The sequence below is a fragment of the Strongylocentrotus purpuratus genome, unplaced genomic scaffold, assembly GCF_000002235.5.
Source record: "Strongylocentrotus purpuratus isolate Spur 01 unplaced genomic scaffold, Spur_5.0 spur5_scaffold_15, whole genome shotgun sequence".
Lineage (NCBI taxonomy): Eukaryota > Metazoa > Echinodermata > Echinoidea > Camarodonta > Strongylocentrotidae > Strongylocentrotus > Strongylocentrotus purpuratus.
This window is the reverse complement of record NW_022145600.1, coordinates 34,368,383-34,383,286: the sequence shown is the minus strand read 5'-3', so window position 1 is coordinate 34,383,286 and position 14,904 is coordinate 34,368,383. Positions and strand designations below refer to the sequence as shown.

Here is a 14,904-nt window from a genome sequence, read left to right as displayed (position 1 = left end):
ATTAATTTGTATGCACCTGCACGGCTTTTCCAATTCGGCGCCTGATCCACTTCCGTGTTAATTGTTTAAAACCACTCAGAAATGTTGGCGAACAGTGCAATTAACCCTGCGAAGAACTGCATCAGGAATGCATGCATTTCTACAGAACGGTTGTGTCGTCTGGCTACAACAAACGGAGTTGGACATTCCTCAGCAATGGATCTGATTGACCAGGCCAAGAAGGCTGCAGCATGTGCCGCAGTCAACAACCACGTGAAGGTATTCAGTCTAATAAAAATTCAAAACTATAAAAGTAAATGAGATTGAAGAGATAACATTGTCAAAACAAGTAATGATTTTCATTTATTTTGTCAAAAACAATGAATGACACAAATGAATTGTCACATGCTATGATGATGCATGTGCATGTTTTCATGTTCTTCTCTGTTTTAAAGGGGCTGTTGCATGACAAGACTATGTCAGTATGTGTCTTTCCCGTGGCCTGACTCGGGCCAATGAATCAGGTATATACGGACGACGCAGCCGCAGCTCAGTATACGTTACGTGCGTGAAACATACACAAAACCGAGGAGAACTTCGGTCTGTTTCGCGAATGCTAGCGTGCTGACCCAGTTAATTAAGTCCATAGACCTATGTTATTTATGTGCAGTTGTCCAAAAGAAGACATAGTTGGCGTCAACCAGTAGACTTCTGCTAGTTCTAGACCTAGACCTATCTATTTCTCATGCCATGCTACAGCCCCTTTGATATATTTATCTGTAAATGTATTCGAAACTGCCAAATTGAAAACGGATAGTGCCATGGACGGATATCGGACGGTTAAAGCCCAAGTCCAATCCAATTTTCAAAAATTATAGCATGTTGTAAATAAATCATAGAATCTAGGTTAAAACTGCCAAATATCACGGGCGTACTTCAATCAGGTGATTTTTAAGAGCGATTTTTGTTTCGGTTATTTAGAGCGAAACATTTAAATTGCCACGGATGTGAGGTATGCTCCTCACAACGAAAGTGCCAGCAGTATAAATTCTGACAATAGGCTATTTTCGTAATGTAACCAAATTTCAGTGGAGTGGACTTGTACTTTAAACGTTTGATCACAGCACTATACCAATTTTGTCATCGTTATCATCTCTTTTACAAAATATGAATTTATTTGAATTCTCTCAATTTTCAGGACCACTGCAGACTGGGAGTAGGAAGTGGCTCTACCATTGTGTTTGCCGTTGAAAGACTAGGTTTGTATCATGGGCATAAAAGCTAACTAAGTCGGACCTAGCTGGTTCATCAAATTTATGGAGAGGGCTCCCAAATTGTTTTCTTAATTTGCATCAAAGAGTTCATGGTCATTGTTCAGCCATTTAGGTAGACATCAAATTCATGAAAAAGAGAAGAAGAAAAAAATGTCTGATTTTATTTGGTGCCAACGATTTGATTAGCAAATATTCTAAATTTTGTGAAATCATAGGAAATGGAGAAGAAACATCGAACAATATGAGTGGATCGCTTACAAAAAAAAACCTTTGTTTCAAATGTCTTTTCATTGGTTTCTCTTCATTAAATACACCGCCAAAATAGATACATGTTGTATTCAGAACAGTTTGGTATGAGTGTGTGGTCTGCATAATATGTGTATCAGTTAAAGCCGCAATAAAATTGAATTATACAAATTTTATTCCATTGCCAAAGGTTAACACTAACAGATCCTTGTAGGGGGCAACAGAGCATGTATTTTTGTCCAAACCTAATTAAGTGTACTTGCTTGCTGTGAGAAGGGCACATGTTTCCCTATGTCACATTCCATTATATTAGCTTTGGGTAGATGCAGTTCTATAAGGAGAGGTAATGCGACTTATATATGTACAAGTAATTTCTAACTACATTTTAAGTAAACTTTGATTCATTGTATATTAAAGATATCCATTGGGCTATTCCCAAAATATATTTAAATGTGTTATGTAATGAGTACACTATATCGCAGTGTTCTTAGTAGTGGTGTGATGTGTTGCTAGATTGTGGCACCATTATCCTTTGGCATGACAGTTATCTACAGTTTCCTCTCTCTACCCAGGCTTAGTTAATGGGTACCTGGTAGAAAGTGTTATTCCTTGAATGCTTTTATTGCCCTGCCCAGGCAGATTGACTAAAGCCAGGATCAACTGTGTAGGTGCCTTGACTCACTCCAGCAAAGCATAGAGAGTCAATGCTAATGTGTATTGACCTGTAGTACTGCATGCTTGCTGTGAGGCAGGTATTATTAGACCTATACACAAATATACACACCACACAATATTGCATAGACTGCACACAATGATGTTGATGTTGATGCAGCTGTAAACACTGAATTAAATTTTGAATTTTGAAATTATTCTTTTTAACATCAGTAAGTTTAAAAAAATGTGTTTTACTGCTATTTAGGTGTCATCAATTGTCACTAAAGTACCGATTTTGAGTGAAATCAGTTGAGTTTTGTACAGTGGTGTTTGAAATGTTGAGAATCAAAAGCATAGCTTTTACTACACGGCCAGGATAGTGATGCTCCTATGTGTGCCTTGACTAACCTTTTGGATCGATACTTGGGAAATAAAAATGGTGTCAATTTAAAAGTTATTATCATTTTATCATTCCTCTTTTATTCTTTTATTCTCTGAATGTAGCTGAAAGAGTGAAAGAAGAGAAACTGCAAGTGACATGTGTACCTACATCATTCCAAGCCAAGCAGCTCATCGTAGAGAATGGGCTGACCCTGAGTGACCTTGAGAGAACACCAGAGGTAAGTAAACCTCTAGTCTAGTCAACACCACTATGAACATAACTGACAAAGAAAGCGGACAAAATATGCAGTTCCTCAGGTAGACAAACGAACATCCCTTCACTGCTATTATGTAGAACAGGTGTCACATGCATATTCACCTTTTTACATAATAGCAGTGAAGGGATGTTCCCTTGTCTACCTGAGGAACTGTATATTTTGTCCGCTTTCTTTGTTCGTCATATTCATAGTGCACATGCCACATTCCCATGTAATGTATGGAGCTCCATACATTACATGGGAATGTGGCATGTGTTGACTAGACATTCTTTTGTTTGCTCTCAGACTTACAGCAGGCTCAACACTAACAGATACCAACAATTCAAGTGTAAGGACTAGTTTCATAAAGCCTGTTTCAATGACAAATGAAAAAAATCAGTGACAAATCTGCTGATAACCTATCAGAAGCAAGGATTTTACTAGTTTTTCACTGATGACAAGTTTTGTGAAATGGGGCCCAGATCAAAAAATTCTAAATGTGACATTCTTCAATTGGTTTTATATTTTCTGAATTTTACAAAAAATGACTAGGGTCTCATTTTGATTATTTGTTTTATTTGGTGGAGCAGTAAAGCTTAATTTGGCATAGATATCCAAATTTAATTTTTATATGTAATTTCCTTGATTGTGTTACAAGTAAAACAGGATAATGATCTTTGTAGCTTTAAATGAATTTATTTTCATGTTTTCTTTTGTTCATACATTCTTGAAAGAGTAGCAGAGATTGACATACTTCAGGTTTTAAACTTGCACTCATCACAATAAACAGCAAGAATGAAAGCCGAAATCACACAATAAACAGAAGCTATTAACCCTTACTGTACTGGGGGGGGGGGGGCTGGGAGGCCCCCCCTCGACATTTTCGGAGATTGCGCCGCAATCGCTTGGATTTTTGAATTGTCGTTTCATGACTTTTTCCCCTCAAGTCTTACGCACATTTTGATACCATTTTTGTTGAAATCGGATATACCTGTAAGGTGTTACATAACAATTAGTATGCGCATGTCATCAAAAATATGCTATAATTGCATATATTCATGTACAAGCAGAAATGTGAATACTATGAATTGATATCAAATTGCTTTTATATGTTTCTCAAAGTAACTTGATGTATTCCAGAACAAAAGAATCTATTAGAAATGAAACAATAGATATAATTTGAAATAAAAAACAATAAAATACAAAAGAAATTAAATATTTGAAAATTGCATCAAATTTGCATAAATTTGCATTATTAATTACATCAAAATAACCATTTTATGTTAGAAAAGCAGTTTCATAGGAATAATGGGTTTCAATTAACATTCAAAAGTGGAGTCTGACAATTTTTGTAAAGATTCTAGTTCCCTGTATATTTCTAGATTTGATATTCATGAATGCATATTCATAATTTATGCAAATTAACTTATGCTGAATATATTTTGTATAAAAGCTGCGCTATATAAATTTATTATTATTATTATTTAAAAAATAATGTAACCTCATGAATTTGAGATGAAGGAAACAGTTATTCAATACATTTTCAACATTCTTCACAAGTCTACAGACAAATATGAAGAGTTTTTTGTTAAATGCATAAAATTAGCATTTTGCATAATTAATTAGGCTATAACGACAAAAATGTGCATATTAGGAAAAAACTAATTATACCATTTTGTTCCTTACGTAAATATCTACAAACATGCAAATTTTCGCGCTCATCGGACTTTCGACGGCCAAAATCATAGGGGGGAGGGGCTGGGATAGGGGGGGGGGGGCCTCCCAGCCCCCCCCCCCCCCCAGTCACGGGGTACTCAAAATAGCCCAGTACAGTAAGGGTTAAAAGGTACAAAGCATGCAAAAGTAAAGATTCATGATCGCTGTCAGAAATAATTTGAAACTAGATAGGTGTAATAAATATTGGAATTTAAGTCAATATGATTTTTAATGAGGATTGTAAAGGGAATGTTTGTTTTCATTTGACCTCTGACCCCAGCTAGATGTAGCTATCGATGGTGCTGATGAAGTGGATAGTGGGTTGACATGTATTAAAGGTGGTGGGTAAGTACTCACTCCTTCCTTCAAGTAATATTGCTTATCTTCCAATTGAGAATATTTTTTAAATATATTTATGTCCATTGTATTATCAAAGTTCAAGAGATCAAGTATTGGATGAGATGAGAAAGAAGTAAGAACCAGTCCCCTATTGATAGAATAATACAAAAATTCCCTCCCCCCCCCCCCCCCCCCCCCCCCCAAGGAAAAATGTATACCTCTATGTCTTAAAGTGCTTCTATTCAGTTTGTGAATTTTTATGTTTTACAAGATGGCAGGCATCAGGAAATTTTAAACCTGTGAACATTCCTTTCTTGTAATGTGACTACAAATTTACAATTATGATGGCTTTAATATGAAAACTGAAGGAAAATTGATATGTGTTAAAGGTACTATGTCCCTTTTGCAACCAACCTCAAATTCTGTAGAACTTTACAGGAATTATGAATATGTCATGTATGTCCTATCTGTGAAATTTAAACATTAGCAGTGTCCTCATATTCAAATTATGCAAGGAAACCCGTTTACTTGCTAGACTTCACTGTCAGACACTATTGAGTGACTGACTGGCTTTTTTTCTTCTTTGGTAATAACATACATGAAAAGAGTTGTGCAGGGTACATGAGCATTTGTCTACATCAATAACCCACTTCTTGTGATGGCCAAGATTAAACTGATTGAATCTTTGCACAGCATAAAACATATGACCATTCGGTACAATTGTCTGAAAATCAAGACTATTACTTTTGGGCTCTATAGCCCTGAAGTCGATTTGACAACTAATAGTCATTATTTTCCCACTTGAAGACATTTTCAAGCCCCACCTTTTTTAGGGAAGTTCTAAATTAGTATTATCTTTCAAATGCAGTTGGAATTTAACTTTTTCATTTTTTTGGCCTGCAAATGGGACATAGTACCTTAAAACTGCAATACAGTTTAAGTCTTAGTTTATGCAAACTCTATTTTAATGTTAATCAGTACAGGGATTAAAAAACTTACTTTTCCATTTTCTTTGTGTTTATTTTAGAGGCTGCCTGACACAAGAAAAGATTGTAGCTGCTAATGCCAATACATTCATTGTCATAGCAGACTACAGGTAAGTACATCACACTTTCACTAATTTCAATAAGATGGATTTAAATTTACTGGATGACTTCTTTGGGGGTTAAACTTTCCACCTGGAAGAAATTTCCCTTGCAGACACAATTTCACAGGGAGGAAAAGTACTGTGGAGAATGATTTATTTAATATATAAAACACATTATGTTCTTTAGTATGGACTCTTGACAGAAATTTCCACATATTAACTGTTCTTTAGCAACATTTGCCACTTTTGTAATACTTTTTTGGATCAACCATCAATAACTCAGATATTTTTATTTAAAGGAGGATCACCAACTCTGAATAATTTTCAGAGATGATGTCTCAAAGTACACTTTCACTCCAAAGTAATGTGACCATTCTATTTATTCCAAGATTTCCATCTTTCTGAAACTTTTCACTGCAGGAAACAGTCATCAGATCTAGGTATCAACTGGACAAAAGGCATTCCAATCGAAGTCATTCCCATGGCCTATCGTCCAGTCATCAAGACCATTCAGACCAAATTTGGTGGCTCGCCAGAACTCAGGATGGCCAAAGCAAAAGCTGTAAGTTCTTTGCACCAGGGGGCTGCATAACTCTCGTCTAGAATTTAAACCAAACAAATAGATAATAGTCATAGTAGTGAAGAAAACAATTTAGTTTCAGAAAAATACATCTTGAATATACCTGTTTTCTAATGGTATGTGGCCCAGTCATCAAGACAATTCAGACCAAATTTGGTGGCTCGCCAGAACTCAGGATGGCTAAAGCAAAAGCTGTAAGTATTCTACAGTAGAGGGCGACATAACCCTTCATAACTGAAGCCACAAATAACAGCCACAGGAGTCAAGAAAGATTTTATTACATCTGGTTTTTCAATGTCGACTTTTCTTCTTTAAACATTTAGCCCTTTACATATATGTGGCATATCCAATACAAACACAGGGATGAATTGAAAATACTCTCTTTCTCCTGCACTTTTAGTTTCTAATAAAATTTAAGAGCCGTTTGGAACAGCCTTGTACTCTGCATATTTTCAAAGTGACCAAAAAATGGTATGAAATAAAACTGTAATGCATAAAACCTTACTACTTTACTCCTTTGTGTGTTTTCACTTTAACTATTTAAAAAAACTTGTACTTCTTCTTTGCAGGGTCCAGTAGTGACGGATAACGGCAATTTCATCTTGGACTGGAAGTTTGATAAGAACCCTGAGAAGTGGGATACAGTCAACAGGGAACTTATGATGATTCCAGGTATGTCATCATTATATTTTAAACTCTGTTTAAGAACTCTTCTCTCTGAAGATGTTGTGGGCTAGTGTATAGGTTTCCAGATTATGAAGCACAAGGTTTGGGATTCAAATCTCTACCAAATCACTAATATCCTTTGGCAGGACATTATTGATCTTCATTTTGCCACTTTCCACTAAGGTGAAGTAAAAGGGTACTTCATAAGAAGAAAATCCATGAATGCTTGAGCACCTGATGGTAGCCAGGCTGAAGCTAAGATGATATGATTGCATGACCCTCCAGAAGTATTAGTACTAGTGATGCTACACTTAGTAAACAGGATCATATTATTATTTTTGTTGGCATTGGTTGTTGTTGTATTAAAGAGCAAACAGGCTACTGTGTATCTTTCTATTAGTAAAACAAGTTTGTTGTTATCATATTGTATGTATTCACTGAAGACACAATGAGTAACATTGCTATTCATTTTGTGTTAATTTTGGTTTTGATTAAAAAAAAATATATTAATGATACAGTGAGATGTGCAATGTAGGGCAATTTGGAAGAAAGGTTTAACATTTAGATGAATAGTGTTTGTATGTAACATCATAAAAATTGCAGTGTTATTCTTATTGAAATCTGATCATACATGTATGTTATGAAAATAATTTATTTAAAAAAAACATTTACCATCATTCTCAATCTTTTTCTTTTGATATTCTTATTAAAATCTGATTGTTTGTTATGAAAATAGCCAATTAAAACAAAAAACATTCACCATCTTTCTCAATCTTTCATCATTTTTTTTTCAACCAGGTGTGGTAGATACAGGGTTGTTCATCAACATGGCAAAGAGGGCATACTTTGGAATGGCTGATGGGAGCGTTCAGATTCAGGACCCATAAGTTCATCAGCTGTGTTTACATTTGAGGCTCTTAGTACAAATCTAGTTGTTCAGGAAGAGAGACTTTCCATTATGAGTTTCTTTATGAGCTGGTATTCAATCCAAGTCTTCCATTAGAAGAAATTTAAAAAATATTCTGTCTTAAAGCGGGACTTCACTACTTGTAGTTTCTTGCGCCCTCTATATAGCAAACAATGTCTAAGCGGTATCAGTTGGTCCCCCATGGTCCCCTTTTTCTTATGTTAATTGAGAGCTGATTTGATGAGATGACCACCTGTCAGTGACCACGCAGGGAGGTCCAATCCCTCCTGGCCAAACGAGTGCAGATAGGCTTTAAGGACACTCCACAATAATGTTTGTGTGCAACTGAGCTGCACAGGGCCAGCTGGTTATGCACAATGCCTGGAGTTCTTTGTATTGTGCATAGTAAATATATCATAAGCTGACCCTACGCTGCTAAGGTGTGTGTGAACATCGCTGTGAAACGTCCTTACAATCACGGTTCTACCTTTGTCATCATTTGAATGCTTCAGGAAGTATTTGGGCGACTGTATTCTTTTCTTGAGGAAAGGTGTGTTCAATCTTTGTTACTTGTAACAAAATACATGTAGTTAATTGTAAACAGCTTACACAGTAAGATTTATCAAACACACTTAATTAAATGTGATTACTGTTGATTTTATTTTGTTTGTTACATGGTCAATAATGTGAATAATTTAATTTTAGGCATATTTTTCCCTTATCCCTTCCTACTACTGAATACATATGATTAATTAAAATGCAATAGTGGCAAGTAAGGTATTTCTTTACCTATTTATATTTTGTAAGGAACTGTAAGTTCACCTAGTTCTTTTGCTTTACCTTGTAGTTCTTTTTGTAGCTTTGCCACTCTAAATGTATTTGTTGTACTTTGTATTCATTTATCCCAGTTAAATACCTTGCTTTAGTCATTAGCATGGCAATATTGAGATGACTAAGACACTTCTAGTTTTTTAAATATTTATATTTTGTTCAATTTCATCTGTCATGAAAATAAGTTGCAGAGTATAAAACCATGTGATATAATTTCAAATTATTGTGCATAGAAAATGTTATTTTCATATTTGGAAATGGGGATATTAAATTTTAAAATATAATTTTATGGCTCCTCTTTCTATGTACACAAAAAATCCTTTAATGTAGTTTAAGGCTGAATGTATCTCTTAAGTTTTTGTGTTTGTCCATTTAAAGACATTTAGACCTTTCCTTCTATTTTAAGGGTAATTTGGATTTAACACTCAAGCATTTCAAGATATGCTCAGATTGCTAGTATAGATATAGTTGGAACTCTAACTGAAATTTAAAAAAACTACTACTTATTTTTCTTGTGAGAAAATAATGCATGATGAACAGTCTATGATGGTAAAGAAGAACAAACTTATGATTATGGGTAGCTGGAAGCACTGAGAAATATCTACACATACAGGAAAAAAGAATCACTGTACTTATTCTTAACTAGATAAGAGCTTGCATAAAGTTCAAAGGCTAAGAAAATGGACTACCGGTACAGGGCAAATAAATTTGAAAGTAACGAGTTAGCTGAGCTTTGTACAGTGGAGTCTTATGGTAAAGAGCTCTAATATATCGTATAAGGCAATATTTTTTGCGTTAAGGTATTTTCTTGGATCAAGGACTTAAGGACAAATTCGGGTAATGCCACAACGACTACCAATTATGTATCTATTGAAGTGTCCAATTACGGTCATTGTGGTCTCAAACTGTTTTGCATGGCCTGGTGACTGCTCATGTTATAGTGGTAGCCACTTAGGGACATACGACAGGGCTTATTTTAGTGATTTCATAATTCAACGATCCCTGCTTGAAATATTTTAGTGTGTTGTTCAATTTTTGATCAATAATTGATTCACGAAAATAAAAAAATAGCACAAAAATAACTGCTTTACAGTAAGGAGATACCTAATACAACAAGGTAATTTTCATGGAACTGGGGGTGTTTCACAACGATCCTAAGTTGAACTTAGAGTCATTAGTAGCCTTAAAATAAAATAAGATCAATAGTGAAAATTCAAGTATTTTAGACTTTTCATAAATTCCACATCAAGAACATGAAATTTCCTTGATAAGAGAAAATATGAATGATTTGAATCAACATTTTATGCCTTTTGAAATAACTTGTACAAAATATTTTCATTGATGCTAACAGCTTTCCATTATTGTTAAGTCCAACTTAGGATCTTTGTGAAACACCCCCCTGATGTCTTTACTATTTTAATGAGTTCCCATTGTACACATATGACCAGCACTTGTAATACTACTTCGGGCAACCAAACATCCCATGCCCGGGTGGCTATGTTTCACATGTTATATGTTAGACTTTACATTCCATTTTGATTAAGAAGAACTAAATAAGTGTTGCGAAATGTTCATTTCTTCATAATCGGGGGGTGTTCAGTACTTTATACAATAGTCCTGTTGTACCCTGACGTTCCACCAAATAAATTAACATTTTATTATATTTTGGCAATCACAAAATTCATTATGCAATCAGTTGTAGTTGCATAAATTATTCATGTATGTTGTATGATCTTATCAAGGTGATGATTATGAAATATATTTTACAGCATTTTAACTCATAATTGATTATGTATATTTGTCTCGTGTAAATACAGGTTCAAAAGTAAAACTTTTGTTAACAAAAATTAGATCTATTATTGTGTCTTTTGTAAATTATTTTTGTTGCATGGTCACCATATTGGCAATTATAACCACTTTCAGTTTATCAGTATTTAATGTGGATATTGTGTTAATGACAGACAAAAACTAAAGTAAAAGATGAGAAACTATGTCCCAATTTGTTTGCAGATGCATTATAAAGGCAAACAAAATGTTCAAACATCAACATCAATGTAAATTTTCTAAAATGAACTGAAAAGAAAGAATTATAGCAAATCATAATTCTTACAAAAAAACTAACCATTTAAAAAAAAAAAGTTTTATTTAATTATGTTTGGTTTTATCATACCGTTAACAAATCTGTACTTTGATTTTACCGACTTTGTACAGCAACATTGTTAACACAAAATAAAATCAAAACAAAAATTACAGTAGGAAATAATGAGTGTAGGTGATAAAAAAGTAATGGTCACTGCATGTTTATATGAGCAAGAATATCTGAGAGATCATGTTTTCCATTATATGGAAATCATAATATTTCTCTGAAGTTAATAGATGGACAGTTGAAATCGTGAGTGGAATGAAATTGACAAGTATGATTACAAAATAAGTAAACAGAAAACAAATCAGTTGAGAGAGGAATAGAGCAAGAAAAGCAAAAAGGGAGAAGATGAAAAAAGTTTGGTTTAAGTATATAGTGTTGGCTGAGACTGCAAATTAATATCATATCTTCATATTGGAAGAGAAGGCTGGAAATATCTACTGTACTATGACGGGCTGTAGGACTGTAGGACACATGCTCTGCAGTCAAGATGACTTACCTTACCTGAACCCTAATCCTTAACTTAAGCTAAAAACCTATATGCAACCCCACACTTAAAATCTTTGACGAAATGGAGGCCGGAGCAATTGTCGACTTGAGCACACCAAGCTCTTCAAGCGGTTCCCCCTGGCAATAAAACTTCTGTCCAATCAGATCAGACGATAACGTCTCACGTCGAAGGGGGCGCTATGCGATTTCAAATTTAGCGATCGTGAAATCCAGACTAGAGCCAGCACACCGAAGCTGATCAACTTTGTCCTAAAGTATTCTCAAATGTTTGCACAAGTCATGTCTTCGATAAGGTGAGATTGTGGTTGTGATAACTAGATTACATGGAGTATGAAGAGTGAAATGTAAAAGTGAATTTAATGATAGTATGTTGTCTCCATCCAACATTCGGGACCATGCCATGATAAGTGGTCGAGAAATCTACCCTAACGTTCAGCAAATCCTAGCCAATAGTCTGGGCGTCCATCGAACTCGTGACCCGCTGAAGCCTAGGGTAACCTCGCGTGACTTTGGGAGATCCCAAGTTTAGGGCCCTCCTTGGATCATTATTAGGTGAAATGTTTTGCCCATTCTGAGGCCAAGTTCTGGATATGCTTCTGTTGAATAATGTGTTCAGGCATGATAATTACCCGATTTAATTTTTTTTTTCTCTGATTTTTTCCTGATTTTTTTCAAAGTTTCTTACTCAAAAGGCGGGGAATGTTGTTAAATGCCCCTTTTTTCTTGATTTTTGTTTGTTTTGCTACTCAAGGGGTAGGAGGTTGAGGACAAAAAAATTGGCTAATTAATTACAATTGAGTGAGGATGAGGTGATGATAATTCAAGCTTTGATAGTTTGATGTGAAAATTAGAGGAGATCTAGCAATGTAACTTGACATGTCATTCCAAGGTGAATTTTTCAAAATCATTTCCAACTTTGTTGTTGGAAATATTATTTACAGTATAGTGAAGTATAGTTTGTGGTTTCATTGTAATGGCATCGCTAAATTGATTTTGATAGCCTCGGGACGGAATTAGAACTTTTAATAGCAAGCCAGTGATACAGTCATAAAAGAATTGTGGTTAATATTCATTGTCAAAGATTTGACTTACGGGTTGCACCAACTCCTACCTCTTCATTGTACTATTATATTTGTAGTTGTTGGAATCATGTGCACAAAAATGCATGTTGTCATAACAGTAATGTTTGCAGCTGGTAATGACTAATGTTACTAAAATTCAAGGGCTAGGATTTGATTTTGAAAGTGGTGATATTCATAAGGGCAAAATATTCCAAGACAAGTCCTTGTTATTCTTTAAATGAAGCAACAAAAATGTTGAAGGATACCATTAGTGGTACATGCCATGAAGAATATATATGTACTTTCTGAAGGATCTAGTAAAATTCAATGAGGGTATACATGCAGTATTTTGTCAGTAGAATCTTTGTCTTGTGTACTATGTACTATGATGGAGACATCTTTTTACAAAAAGCTGATGGTTTGTCAATTACTTTTGACCTTATCCTAACCTTCAGACAGAATACAATCATAGTTGAGTCATATCGCTGTCTGGTACCTTTGTTGTGGTGATTTCAAGTATGTATAATACTATCCAATTCCTCTGTTTAATAGAATTAAAATGTCTATTTCATACAGTCATTGGGTAGTTACATTCCTAAGAGAGAGCATTACATCTGCTAAAAAGTATGAAGCTTTTGATGATAAGGGCATTGTAACATTTTTGTGTAGTGCAAGTCAACTCAGATTGAGTTCTCAAAGCACCTAACACAAGTGATATACATACCGGTATGAAGATCAAAGAATTTCAACTACATGCGTAATGTAGTTATGGAATTATATATGCATATATCTGAATACACAGCATTACCTCTCAGCCAGTGCGATCCCTTCCATGTTTAGTCTGTGTAAAATAAATGACAAATAGCATGAAATGCTTTCTAAAATCATATTTTTTTAGTGAAGATATGGGCGGGACCTCAGATTGTTAAGTAAATAGTTTTTCAGTTGACATGACCAGCACATCTTGGGAATTTTGTTCCAGACAAATGATTTAAATGACAATTCATTATAGAAATTGTCTTCACAGTCTCCAGTGAGTATGCACGTACAGGTAGGCTTCATGTCATCATACATATCATTCCTACAAACTCCTTGAATTTTTACACTGGTTTTGTAATTAAATTATTGTTACTATATGGAATATGTGAAACACATGTGCTTCATTTTCTACTCTGTAACGCAACAAGTTTGCACTTTTAACAGTTTATGGAGGGGATGTGTACTTTACAAGAATGTCTTCAAGGCATTATGCACTTTTAAAATCTTGTTTTGCCATTTCCAGGTTTTTGTGATAGAATAATAAGAGGGAATAATTTGATAGAAAGAGATAAAAACTTTGTAAGTGGAGGCAATATTCTTGCACAAAGTGGACAGAACAAATCCAATTTTAAATGAAATTAGCTTGTCTCCTGCCAGGCTATTAAAACCCCCTTAACAGTTTTTAACCCTCAGGAAAGGAATCAAGTTGGGGGAAACTTTAGCTTAATATTTCCCTTTTTTTACAAGGGTCTTGGGGTACTGGTTAATTTGGAATCAGGAGGATGATAGCTTTGCTGTAATTGAAATCCAGATCAGATTGTAGCATCTATGGGAGCTACAATGGACGATGAATTGTCACAAATTGCTTACAATATGAGGTTCATTGCCCCCTGAAGGGGGCTTTCCTCCTTCTTTGTCTGGCTTCATCATTCATCCATTCATAATGCTGAGGTTCACTTAAATATACCTTGCATCAATGAAGCTTTACTTCTCATTGTGTATCATCTTGTATGGTACGGCCCTGGTGATCTGTTTAAATGACGACACTGCCCTGTTTCGATCCTTTCGCATCTTCATCGAACGCATCAATGTCGCCGCTTGGCTTTGATGAGCATGCTTGTGGTAAATGTGGTCAACAAATGGAGGTCAATAGAGATTCTTTTTATTAGTGAAATTGTTTTGCTGATGTATGTATCAACTAGACCCAAATTGACTTCTTAGATACAATAATAATAAATAATATTTAATTTTTATATAGCGCTTAATACAAATGTCTCTAAGCGCTTTACAAATATATTATTACCCCGATCATTGGATCAATATAGTTATGACTTCTTACAGACCTTGTCAAAATACAATTCTAGTTTTAAGCATCTAGAATTGCATTTCCCCACTCTTTGAAATTTCTGAAACTTCCATTTTGGGAGCAAGCAATTCATCCAAATATATGCAAAAGAAAGGCTTGTTTGGAAAGGATATAGATAAAGGGTTAACAAATGTAAGGTTTATGTTCC

General features: G+C 34.8%; 1 protein-coding gene across 1 annotated transcript; it reads left to right on the top strand.

Annotated features, from left to right (window-relative positions):
* Positions 1-8: 8 nt before the first annotated feature.
* Positions 9-8,190, top strand: LOC575803 (ribose-5-phosphate isomerase). Its single transcript, XM_030986295.1, has 8 exons — positions 9-258; positions 1,178-1,238; positions 2,658-2,773; positions 4,788-4,852; positions 5,874-5,942; positions 6,354-6,495; positions 7,083-7,185; positions 7,978-8,190. The coding sequence occupies exons 1-8, from the start codon at positions 82-84 to the stop codon at positions 8,064-8,066; spliced, it is 822 nt and encodes a 273-aa protein (XP_030842155.1). The 5' UTR covers positions 9-81; the 3' UTR covers positions 8,067-8,190.
* The last annotated feature ends 6,714 nt before the right edge of the window (positions 8,191-14,904 follow it).